This window comes from Oryza glaberrima, chromosome 1 (assembly GCF_000147395.1).
Source record: "Oryza glaberrima chromosome 1, OglaRS2, whole genome shotgun sequence".
Classification (NCBI taxonomy): domain Eukaryota; kingdom Viridiplantae; phylum Streptophyta; class Magnoliopsida; order Poales; family Poaceae; genus Oryza; species Oryza glaberrima.
In genome coordinates this window covers 4,142,206-4,155,609 of record NC_068326.1, presented here as the reverse complement: position 1 = coordinate 4,155,609, position 13,404 = coordinate 4,142,206, and the positions used below count along the sequence as shown (strand labels likewise).

At 41.5% G+C, this 13,404-nt stretch overlaps 1 protein-coding gene across 1 annotated transcript; it reads right to left on the bottom strand.

The window, feature by feature from the left end:
- Window positions 1–1,722: 1,722 nt before the first annotated feature.
- LOC127775157 (uncharacterized) lies at window positions 1,723–13,132 on the bottom strand. The gene is made up of 22 exons (XM_052301482.1): window positions 12,096–13,132; window positions 11,117–11,232; window positions 10,604–10,812; window positions 9,422–9,541; window positions 9,181–9,309; window positions 8,975–9,100; window positions 7,985–8,040; window positions 7,787–7,886; window positions 7,579–7,696; window positions 6,954–7,163; window positions 6,553–6,865; window positions 5,863–5,956; window positions 5,533–5,641; window positions 4,982–5,253; window positions 4,768–4,895; window positions 4,426–4,660; window positions 3,735–3,923; window positions 3,365–3,648; window positions 3,095–3,275; window positions 2,765–3,007; window positions 2,507–2,589; window positions 1,723–2,374 (listed from the first exon to the last, which is right to left on the bottom strand). The coding sequence occupies exons 1-22, from the start codon at window positions 12,926–12,928 to the stop codon at window positions 2,227–2,229; spliced, it is 4,296 nt and encodes a 1,431-aa protein (XP_052157442.1). The 5' UTR covers window positions 12,929–13,132; the 3' UTR covers window positions 1,723–2,226.
- Between the last annotated feature and the right edge of the window lie 272 nt (window positions 13,133–13,404).

Genomic DNA, 13,404 nt, shown 5'->3' with positions numbered 1-13,404 from the left:
ACTTATAAGAAGTTTTGGGTCTTGAATAGGTTCATGCGGATTTATGTGTATTTGATGTGTTAAAATTCATATGTACATAAGTGAATCTAGATGAGAGATTGATATGCCATAACTGTTAGATTAATAGGCTAGGCCCAATTAAATCCTAATAAATTTCAATGCCCACATTTAGTGCTATGGGTATTAATACCACATTGGAAAACTAAGCGTAGAGGCCTCAACTTAAAAATGAAGCTAGCAGAGAGTCTCTGTGTGTCCAGTTGAGATGGTGGGCAGTCAGCCACACGCACGCGCGCCGAGCGAGCTGGGCGAGGCGGCTGCTCTCTCTCTCTCTCTCGTTTTGTATTAAGTCGTGGATCGGTGATTAATCGCGCGTATTAACTCGCGTAACGGATTGGTGATTAATCGCTTTAACTCGGGTTAATCGCGTGGATTGAATTCTCTGAATGTAACTCTCGCATGCGCTACAAATCCTTCGCTAACGGCTCAGGTTAATCGCGTTGATTGAATTCTCTGAATGAACTCTCGCATGCACTACAAATCTTTCGCTAACGGGACGAACAGAGGGAGCTTGCACTTCTATTCTTCCTCCAACTCTCGCACTTTCTTTCCAGATGCTCTTCTATTCCTGTGCTACCTTCGCATACCTCCGGAACTGCGTCTGCTTACGTTCTTGCACGGGTAGGCGGGCGCTCAAGTTTTTGGCTGCACCTTCACCAACATGCGACTGCTCCTGTTCATCTGCGCCTTCACCAACATGTCCACGGAGAACACCGGAGACAAGGAGGTGAATGGGAATGACAACACCAACGGATACAATACTTTCTCAAACTCTAACAACATCAAAGGATGCAATACTTTCGCAAACTCCAACGGAGGGCCATTCTCGGAGTATAACCTTTTACTATTACCATTGGTTATCCATTTTGGCCATTCTCGGGGATGCAATACTTTCTCAAACTCCAGCGGAGAGCCATTCTCGGAGTATAACATTTTATTTTACTGTTACCGTTGGTTCTCCATTTTGGCCATTCTCGGGTATAACCTTTTACTGTTACTGTTGGTTCTCCATTTTCTGCTACTATCAGTCGCAATGTTATTGCATTGTCTTGTATATGGTGATGCTTATTTTATACTCCCTCCGTTTCAAAATGTTTGACGCCGTTGACTTTTTAGTACATTTTTGACCGTTCGTCTTATTAGAAAAATTTGTGAAATATGTAAAACTATATGCGTACATAAAAGTATATTTAACAATAAATAAAATGTTTGACGCCGTTGACTTTTTAGCACATGTTTGACCGTTCGTCTTATTAGAAAAATTTGTAAAATATGTAAAACTACATGTGTACATAAAAGTATATTTAACAATAAATCAAATGATATGAAAAGAATAAATATTAAATTTTTTGAATAAGACAAATGGTTAAACACGTACTAAAAAGTCAACGGTGTCAAATATTTTGAAACGGAGAGAGTATTAAACATGTTCATGATGCTCCAATTTATCAATTGCACTAGATCATATCCTATAAGCGTCACGTTTATTATCTTAATATTTTGGATTAAAATATGCTGAATTGTAACCAAATTTCCAACAATAACATTTTATAAGAGATTGATATACCACACTCACAAGTCAGAACACACGTTTATAACAAGATTAACACACTAACCACACATAGCACATCCACGCGCATTGCACATCCAAGAGCGAACACATTGTCACAACTCGGTGGTATCAGCATTGCATTGGGTTAATGATGAGGGATGAAAACCATCAGTCAAGTTAGCACTTGTGTTATCCAATCAGGTAGTACAAGTTTCACAGTCAATGCCTGCCTTGCCCAGCTCAACATCTAGAGGCAAAGTACATAGCACCGACAACAAGAGCAGTAGCAACAACAACAAAATCACATCTCTTCAGTTAGCTTGGGAACTGTTTATAAACTCTATGGTGTCTAAATCCTACAAATAATGGATCAAGTACACCTTTTTTATATATACAACACCAAAAATACAGGTTGGTTGTGACTGCACATATGATTAGCAGAGGGACGCGGAAATTGCATCTATAACCCACTGTAGTAGTTGCTTCTTCTTCGGCCAAAGGTCAATAAAGAAAGGCCGTGCTTTGAGTACCCCCACCCTTCCTTTTATCAACTCCCAAAAAATTGAGTTGTAAAAAGCTCCCAAAAGAACCTTTAGTAGTAGTAATGCCAAGTGTCATGACTGCCAAAATATGCTTGGGTCATTGCTATATACTGCACGGTCTTGAATCTCTAAATTAGCCACATGCCAATCGACAAGCCTTGCTTGGATGCATTTCAGCAACATGAGTCCAGTAGGGAAGAGCCACCAGCCACTTTCATCCCTGTGATAGAATTGAAAATGCGCCGATGAGATGAAAGGAGGATCAAGACAAGGCAAAGGGGAAAAAAATGCATCCATATCCTAATTGCATTTAGTTGTATTGTATATAACTGCAAAGGGAAATGGCACTTACGTTCCAAGGTTCCATGGCTGCGTACTAGGATGTCTTTTGGTTGATGACTTGTAGTGTACAAGGCCGCAAGCAAAAGCCACAACCTGAATATCATGGGAAGAGGATTATGAAGATAAATCAACAATAAGAACAAAATCGGGGAAAGCTAAAACCAGTGAATAATGGCAGACACTAACTACAGCCGTCTTAGGATCTCAAAATACAATATAGACAAATAAGCAAGCAACAATGAAATGCAGATGGTCATAGCATACTTACAACATTGACCAGTGAAGTAATGTTCCATAATGCATACACACGAGCAAGGCCTGCTGATCGCCGTGGTCCATGACTAAAAAGAGCATTTATTCCAGCAGGAAAAGGTGATAGTATCCCAAGTGGAAGAACAAATAAAACTAAGAGAACATCGGCCATAGAGTATGAATATAGCTGGAGAAAAGTCAGTAACACTAAGCTAAAATCTGCGAGAAGCAATATTGAGATTACTAAGCCAACAAGATCCTGCATTTAAGAACAAGAGAATTATGGTAAGTGCAAATGCCAGGAATTTTATCATAACAGTCTTATGTAATAATGGCAGAGAAAAACCTGATGGCCAACTGGTTTAGTGTTGTGCAAGATGAGAGAAAACGGGTAAAACAAATCTCTCCTGTCTTTAAGCGTCCTTAAGCTATTACTATCAAGAATTCCGCCTGTGATCCTTTTGCGCATAAGAGCTTCCTTAGTTCTAGAATGGCCTAGTTGAGTATCAGCATGCATGTTCTGTGTTCTGTATGATGCAACAAGTCATTAGGAATAAATAGTAATGAAAAAGGGAAAGAAAACAAATGATCAGGACGAATAAAAATAGTAACTCACAGTGAATGTTGCTCTATTTTAATTCTAGGGCTACCATCAAGTTCTGCACTCACTGGTTCTTCAACAGCATAAACGACAAGACCAAGTTGGCAATACCCTAATGCTGTAGCTTGGAACCAGGCAAGATCAACACGAACACCATTCACACCCAGAGAGGGATTAGCATGGGTTTCAAGCCAGTCGAGGACAGGAAGAAATGTTCCTCTGAGATTTCCACGTCGAACCAAACGCAACTGGGCATTCAATCCAGCTACAAGACGGTGCCATATCGATGAGGGAACAGCCTGTAATGTTTAAAATAGTGTTATAGAAGTATAAGAAAAAGCTTCAGAACATAACTAATGCAGTTAGAAAGATCTTAAAATCATACCTGACTCATAAGGCTAGTGAGTACACTATCACTATGGAGTGAAAATGGAGCCATGTAACTTCCATCACCTCCAAAGATCAAGCACATTGGAAACCTTTGGCGAAGACGAGGTGGAAGATCAGGCCTTTTTTCATCTCCCCCAAGGAAGAAATCTAAATAGCCCAGCATAAGATCAGGAGTTGCAGTCACCTAAAGATTTATGAAGTAGGCAGATGTTAATTCCAAGCATCACAACACTATCAAACATGACATTCATTTAATAATTTTATTCCAAGATATAATCAATTCTGGGAAGGTAAAAACATGTAATGAGTTCATAATTGTCCAAAGAACCAAAATGGAAAAGAGCATGAAAGATTTATAGCAGTTACTCACAAATGGTTCAACCAACCATGCATGATATTTTCTAATTATAGATATTATTTTCTAATTATACATTCAACACAACTCTTATTCATGCAATATGGCATATTTAAGATATACAACTTCTATGACTGGTAACTTTGCACTCCAATCCTCTGATAGCATTCAGTTATAGAAGCATGCAGTAGGTACTCTGCTATTGAAGTGTAAAAAAAAAAAAATCATAGAGTGAAACATCAAAGGATTTCAGTTCTTAGGCTAGGGAAGGATGACCTCAGAGATAAGCATGTGGTAGCAATCTAGAAATAGTTAAAACAGAACTACAAACCTTGAGCCCTTCATAAAGCGCACGTGAACGGCAAGAACGTAAGCACGAATGGTCATACTCAGAGCGAACAAATTCACGAAGTCTTTGCAATTTCTTTCTCCTACGGAACTGTTGCCATGACCAGGCCAAGGGGTATGCAAGTACACAGAGGATACTGTGAATCGATCCTTCCCACCACTGGTAAGCTGCAAGAGTGTTTATCTCATCGACAAATCGGTTAAATGCATCCTCATACCTGCATGCAAAAGTAACACGGATAAAACATATGCAATTACCAAAATAGAAGATACATTGAATTTGTTCAGGTAGTAGTTAGATCTATGTGAGGGCATGTACACATACACAATCTCAGAAATCTGTTCTGGTGGGGTGTGTGGGAGATGCCAAGGTTCACTGAAGGTGTTGGGGCCCATGAAATACATCCTGTGTACATGCCCATGCGATTCCTCAGCCCTATTAGTTTCCAAGACCTGCAACAAACAAAAAAAACTTCTATGAGAACCCATGATGGTCATATGGCACACAACATGAGTGACGGAAGCAGTGTATAAAATACCTCATTTAGAGATTCTAGGAAAGGAAAAGAATGATCAATTTGGGATCCTTGTTGAGTTGGTGCAGGCCCAGGTAACTCATCAGTACCAACAAATTTCATCCTGGCAACACTTAAAACAAGAGCTAACAAAACAAGAAGACCTGAAAGTAATAGGCCAAATAACCAAGGTCCCCCAAAAGTGTATATCAACTCTTCCAGAGCAGTATAACAGTGAGGCATACGATATCTATCTGATACACATTTGTATGGGCATGGGGTTTCATAAGCACCTCCTGTCAAACATAAGCTAGGTTAGAGATTAGAATGTTCAAGCAAAGTTAAAGCATCTTCTGAAGCTTGCACAACAGTATTGAAACTTAAGTAAATGCAAGGCCAATAGCAAAGTAATATAGATGAAGCTGCATGTTACAAAGGAGAAAAACAAAAGATAAATCTAAAAACAGTAGATTTATGATACCTAATGATTTAGAAATTAGATAAACAAGTTAAAATTTTGTCCTTGGCTGCATTTCCGCTATATCACATCAAAAACTGCATAGAGAAAGAATTACCTCGGACACTTGTGTAAATCGCACGATGAGGGAGTTCATCTGGAGGGCATTGAACGCACAGAGATTTAGAAGATCCAGTAACGTTCTTATACGTTCCCAAGGGGCATTCCTGCATTTTCCACAGAAATAATTACAACCACATTAGGTAGCAACAGCATTACAGCAGATGTAAGCAACAGAATGCCACTAGATGGGGTAATATATCAAATATTATAATGACAGAACAATTGAGTAGGTTGTTTGGTGTATTTGAATCAACTTTTACAATGCAAGTTACAACTAAATAATAAGACAAGGGGCAGATGGAACAATGAAATATTAGCAAGTTACCTTGCAAAATGTACCATAGAGACCCTTTGGGCAAGCTTTTCCTGTAACTGTTCCGTTCTCGCCAGGAAACCCTTTCCCTTTGCTGATTCCTCCACTGTATAAGGATATTTGGTCAGTGCACGAGAGGAACACATAAAAATTCCAGGCATGCCACATGTCTATTGTTTGCACAAACAACTGGCAATGAAAGGACAGAATTCAAATTACACCGCATCATGGAATTTGCAGAAAGCTACAGATTCAAATTTCAATCACAGCACGTTTATAATAGTATAATCAATCAGAATTCAGTGACTTGTTTCTACGCCAGAATTCCATAAGATCAAAGTATTTCTACACATAAATACCGTCTTAACATTTTCAATTTGGTCATTACGGATTAGGGTCAAAAGTCAAAAAAATTATCAAAGCAAACATTTTCCTGTAATGATGCTTTTTCATATCTTACATTGCCCTCAGACCAGTAATTATTGCTTAAGGTGTTTCATACCCTGATAACTGAGTGATAATGTCATAAAGAAAAAGCTTCAATGTAGTGAACAAGTCACAATACGTAGCCATCACAAGGGTCCATACTAAAACTAAGCAAATTGTATGAGACAAACCATATTCGACTTGTATCACAGTGTTGAACATTCCCCTGGAGAACTAGAATACTAGAACATGTATAGGAGAAAGAATCAGACCGACCTTGTACGTATTGATCCTTTAACAGCTGCAACAGGAACATACTCATCTCCAGTTGGAATGTTTGACCAATGGAAGTGAATCCTTCCCCCTCCACCTCCACCACTGCCAAAGTTTCCAAGACCACCAACACTTGAAAGGATGGAGCTCTCCGCTAGGGACAAAGCACGTACAAAAAGAAGAATTGTGCCCCCAGAACCACCACCGGGTCCTCCAATAGAAGCATTTGTTACCACATCAGTGGAACTTTGACCATTTGATTCTACTGAACCATAGAGGGAAAGACTTGGTAGAGAATACTCCCATGAGCCCATCACTGGAGTGCAGTTACAGCAATAGCATGAGTCCTAAAATCTATGAACTTAATAATAAACGTAGGTAAGCTAATTGAACAATTGTGTTACCTATTATACCACCACCAGCAGTGGAAAGCTTTGTGGTGTCATTACCACTGCCACTGCCAAGTTCACATGGTAAATCAGCACTACCGTACATAGATCCACCCTCAGCATGGCTTTCATTATAAAAGCCATCCCCCCCTCTACCACCATGTCCACCACCACCACTTACACCACTGTTTAATATCTTTCCTTGTCCTACTCCACTTCGGCAGCCTGAAATTAGAAGATACGAAAATTAATTCTGGAATCAGTTGCCAACAGCATACCATCAAACAAAAGATCGTCCTGTGGTGAAATAGTTACAACCAGATGTAGTTAAGTATACTAAAGCATTTTTTTGAATTATGAAGCAAAATAGAAAATAAAACAAATGCATAGCTCCTCTCATCATTATTTATGAATTAGCCACTGAAGAAGCTGCAAGGTATGTGAACAGTATACTGCAACTTGAGATGACAAAGCCCTCTGAGTTTCAACATCGTAGTACATGTGCACCATATCCAGAAGCTTAAACTCTCTTAAGCTTAGAAACCCAGCAACTCTACAAATTTCTGCAGCATTGATCCAGAAGTGCAGGGAACAAGCCAATGATACAGAATGGCAAACAAAAGGAAGGTACAAAAATTACCCAAGCCTGTTGCACTGATGGTACCAGATGTGTGCACACTGACACTTCTAGCTCTATTGAAATGAATTACAGTTCCTTGTACGAGACCCCAGATGTCAATATCTTCAACACGACATACCTGAAAGAGAAGTGGTCAAATTTTGCATTACACTAGCAAAGGAACCCATCCATGACACATCACAAGGTAAGGTTCAAAAACTGAATGCACCTGAAGAGTAAATGACAGTGATGAGTTCAGATTGCAATCTTCTGGTGGGTGTATTATTTCCACAGGACAGATGTCATCTTCACAGTTCAGCTTTGGTGCCCTAATAGATGCACACAAGAATAAATGAGATGAATCTTTTGGCATATAAAACATAAGAAAAGATAATTTCAATTCAATGTTGAAGGTGGCAGTATTTACACGTCACCGCTACTTCCATTTACAAGTGGACCCCGTAAAATGGAGCCAGGTCCAACCTACAAAAGAAATGCTTATCACAACCTCTTCTTAATAATAGTACAAGTACAGATCCTAAAACTACAAGTACAGGGAAAATACAAAATAATACACCAAAACAAAGAAAGTATGCAGAAGTGATCACGTCATAATTAATTCTGCAATAGCACACAGCAGGTGAAGAAAATTTTATCCAATAATCCAATATACATAAGCAAATCACATCACAGACAGGTTTCTTTAGAAAGCTGGCTGTCTGTCTCACTGTCATGTCTTTCCTTTTTAAAATAAAGTACTTTTTTGGCCCCCTAACTCTGGCAGGAGTCTAATATTCAACCTAAGCCAAAATCCAGCCATTTTCAACCCACCCACCCCCAAAAAATACAAAAGTAACTTCCAAATCCGGCAAATATCACCCAATACTAGTTTTAATGGTGGTTTCCATTGAGGTGGACCACACTTATGAATGGTGTCCAGCTGTCATTGGAAGAACATCACCTTACATTTCACCACTCCAGCACCAGCAAGAGCTGCTCTAAATATGCGCAGGTGCACGCCCCCACTGCCACTCTTTACTGAGACAGTCAGAACAACGTACACCCCCTAAACGTGTCAGCACCATGGCACAAAAGAGTGATGTGGCAAAACCACCACTAAAACTAAAACCTGTCTGTCAGTGACATTTGTCCAGTTTTGTTATGGGAGTAAAAAGTAACCATTTTTTTAGTTACAAGGTGGAAAGTGGACTCCGAGCAGAGTTCAAGGAGCAAATGTAGTCTTTACTTTCTTTCCTTTATGGGAACTAAGGCAAAGAAGCCAATCCAGACCCACCATGTTAAAGTCAAAAGCCTTTCCTTTGAAGGTGCGACAACCATGTGGTAGATAAAAATAAATAACTACAGAAAAGCTGTGGAGAATTAAAGCAAAATGCAGTAGAACAAAGGGTTATCATACCTTTATACTGTAGAATAGAGATAAAATAAGTCGTTGTGCTTCAATTATGTCTCCTTCTCCAGATAAATTCAACAGGCCTTGACCACGAACTCCAAGATTAGCATTAGAGTGTATTACAGATGATTCCTGACAAATATATGAGCAGAACTTTTATGCGAAGTGTTAAGGCAGAGAAGAGAAAAAGAGTCATTGACAGTGAACATTACCTTTAGAACTATCAAATTGCTAGCATCAAGTAACGATGTTGCAACTATTGAATCTCCACCACCATCAATTAACATTTTGGAGTTCCACATAAGAAGCATCTTTACAGACATTCTCAAGGCACCAAACACCTGAAAACAATTCATATTGGTGCATAGAAATTGGCATGCGTTTAGCACATATAGTAAGGTGAATACCATAAAACAACACAATACATGGCAAGAACAAATAGTAAAATAACACCTTGATTGTTGAGTCACTCATAAGAAGCTCCTCAGCCATCAATTCAAACTCCGAGTATGGATAACGGGTCAAACCAAAAGTTAGAATAGCACCGGATAGAAGGCTAAGTTGCCCTTGGACCTGAAAGTATAAATAAAAAGTTGCGGACTATCGTTAAATATTGCACAAAGCAATATTGACAAGCATTTTCCTAATTATCAGGTAATGGCAACTCCCACGTTTGCATAATGTACGTGAAGGAAGTGCAGTGCAAAATAATGGAAACTGTAAGAAATATGTGACTTGCCAAAATGCAGAGACAGCCTCAAACTCAGAAAAAGAACATGTATAGACCTTACTGATTGAGTGTAAATTATCATACTGTACCAGTGGCAGACGCAGCTATAAAATAAAGATGGGGGCAAAAATGCTCGATAAAGATAATAAAACGCAACATATACTGTACCATATTTATATTGTAATTGTATTAAAAAAACATATTACAGTCAATAAACTAAGGCACAAAAGAACATCAAAGATACACAATAGAGTATAATTCTAGAGTCGCCTCTCCATAGCTGGCTGCTGGCTAGGGCATCGGGCAGACCGGCAGAGGCGCGGTCGTGTGCCCACGGGCCCGCGCACGGCACAGTGTTAGCACAGACTGACTCTGGCGGCTAGCATAGTAACCGGCACAGCGAAGAGGACAAGTGTCGAGCGACAAGCAATAAAGATGAATAGTCAGGTGCTCTGGCAAAGAGGTACATCATCACGAAATTGAAAGATGGAACAACGATTGATTGTCTCATGCCTGGACTGGAGTACTTAATTAATTTTATGGGCTTCTTATGGTCTGGTGGATAATGGCTAATATGGGCGGCCCAGTACTAAAAGGGGGTTCTGGGGAGTGTGGGGTGACATGGACCATAGCTGGGCCAGCCGACCCAACCTACCAAATGGGTGGATCCACCACTAACAGTACAAATTTATCCACACTTGTTCAACGTGCTACCACTGATGCAAAAAGAGGAACAAGAGTAAGTATAGATTAACAGTCTTACAATTTGAAGTGCATATGCATGTAAGTATTATAGAAACCAATGAATTTATGACAGCAAAATGGCAAATATCATACTAAAGAGTAAAGAAACCATGATCTGTAGAGAGAGAATTAATGAACATCTGAAAGATACAGATTCATACCTGAACACGACTCCATAGCAAGGGAACAGCAACTTTAGCATGATTCTTGACAAAAACATTGGTCCATAGTGGTTGATTTGGGAACTCTAAAAGAAGAGTGTCAGTTTGTGTACTCAAGTTGTTGTTGCTAACAACAAGACTCTTAGGTACAGCCTCATAAAGAGTTCCGGCAGCTCCTGCATTATCTGGACAGCCCGAACTCTTCCCCCCTGAAAAAGGTATAAACGTTAATTCAAACATAAACAAAACAATAAAATTGTCTACACTATAGCTCCATCCATATTCTATATATCATCAGAAAGTTACTCAGAATATGAGCTTCATCTCATTAAACAAAAGACTACTAACATACTGAGGCCTAACAGTAATAAAAAGGAGTCTCAGAATATTTTGCGACAAACAATACAGTACGATCATGCTGCCTGCAAATATATAGTTGCTATTTGATAATCTGCATTTCAGGGATATAAGAAAGGATCAGTGTCACAGTGTGCATAAGACCAAGCACAATACCATGAGCAAAAACTTGGGTGTCATCATGTCTACTGAAAACGTTAATAGAAACGCGTCCTCCACCACCCCCAGCCAGACCATTCCCTCCTGAAGCACTTATCTTGCCAGCACCATGCCTGTTGCAAACAGAAGATCAGAAGGGGAAAGTTTGCAATTCTGCATGGGCTTATTGAATATACTAGAGCGCATAGTCAACAGATTTATAACAAACCAAAATAACAGCTAGTTCAAGCTAATGAAAGCATTCCTCAACTCAAATGCCACTCATTACTGCATTGGTGGTCTAGTGTTTAGCTGGATTGGTTTGAACTACCAAATATGTGCAATTGTGAAAGTTGGTAACAATAAAATGAAACTATTCCTATATTCATTTATTAGTCAATCAATTATATGCATAATTTAGCCACTGAACTAATCTGGACTGTGACATTAATTTCTCTTATTAACACCTAGTGCAAAAAAAAAAATCCTCAAATCCAATTGTCTAGTACCATAGTCAAGCTTGAGCTCATGACTACATACTAAATATGCTAAACTCATACATTCCTATCACATTAGTCCTTAACTTCTCAAGTGTTAAGACAAATTACAACCAGACTGAACATTTAATAACTTCATGTTCTTTTTGTTCGTTGAAGAAGCTGCAATTCCATTGTGGCGGCTAATCGTTTATTAACAAAAATATAAACAGCATGACAGGAAATCTTGTTCTCATAACTATTAGACCGAGCAAGCCTCTGTAAATCCCTAATATGTTTAGTACTACCTCCCCGCATCCATGACTCATTAATAACAAAATGAAAAACAGGTATAAATACGAAAAAGATCCTACTGAACCAATATATTCATATGTGACCTCAGCTTTGGAAACTGTTTCCTAATCTGCAAGTTTGTTAGGCAGTTTAAATGCCCATGCATCATTTCAATTAGCACATGTAGGAAGCAGCAAGGAATTTGAAGCAATTCTAAGAACACTTACATAGTCTTAGACTTGATATAGATGCTTCCCCCAGAACCACCACCGCCCTTCTCGCTGCTATCCCCTCCATCGGCGAGCACTGTGCCATTCATTATCAGGTCATCGGCATACAGCCACACGATACCGCCACCGCTTCCGCCGTAGTCCTTCTCAACGCTGGTAGAGCCCCCTTTGCTTCCATAGCTAAACGGGTGCTCGAGGTCGGACCACGCGTAGGCGTCACCGCCCCACGAGTCCTCCTGCGTCTGCCCATCCTTGACGTAGCAGCTGGCGCCACGGCCACCGTGGCCGCCGCCGTCGCCGTGCGTCCCCGTGGGCACCCCGCTGGTCCGCTCGGGCGGATCGCCGGCGAGCGCGGTGGTGTTGACAACGACCGTGTCGGCGATTGTGACGTTGGCCGCGGCGAGGGAGACCCTCCCGGCGATGACGCGGACGCCGCGGCCGAGGCGGACCTCGCCGGAGAGGTTGGCGGAGATGACGCAGCCGGGCCTCTGGCAGGTGAGGGCGGCGCCGGCGAGGAGCACGAGGCTGCCCTCCCCGGTGATGTAGACGTCCCCGCCGAGCTCCACCTCCTCGGAGACCTCGCAGCGGGTGCTGAAGTTCCCCTGCCCGTGCAGGTCCCCCTCGCAGGTGGCCGCGGGCGCCACCGGCGGCGGCGGCGGCGGCGGCGGCGACGGCGGCGAGTAGTCGTGCCACGTCAGGATCGAGTACGGGTCCGGCGCCTCCCGATCTGTCGCCTCCCCCTCCCCTCCTCCTCCCCCCCAGCCCAGCCCCGCGCTCCCGAGGGCCACGCCGACGACCAGCAGCAACCGGAGGTGGAGGTGGGGTGCCATGGGCTGGGACGCATCAGACTCCAGCCGCTAGAAGTGTTCCCCGCAAGCTGAGCTCCGGTGGGCCTTCGCCGGAGATCCTCGCCCTCGTCGGCGGCGGCGGCGGCGGCGGGTTTGGTTGCGCCTCCTCCTCCTCCTTCCCCTATTTGGGTTGGGTTTAGTTTCTCTCTCCTCTCCTCTACTAGTCTCTTCTCTTTCTCTCTCCTCTTCTTTTTCTCCTCTTCTTCTCGATGGGGGGAGAGGGGGGGAGGGAGAAGCTGGGGGAGGCGTCGGATGGTGCTTTGAGATTCGTGCGGGTAGGTAGGCACTGCGGGGTTTGGCGTTGTGTGTGGACTGTAGTGGAAGAGAGACTACGGACAAGTGGAGCAGAACTGGAGAAGACGCCGGGTTTTTTTTTTCTTTTTTTCCTCGCCTTTTCTTCTCAGCTGCTTTGCTTAAGTGTGTTAAATTAGATTTATTTAGCTTTAGAAAAAAACACA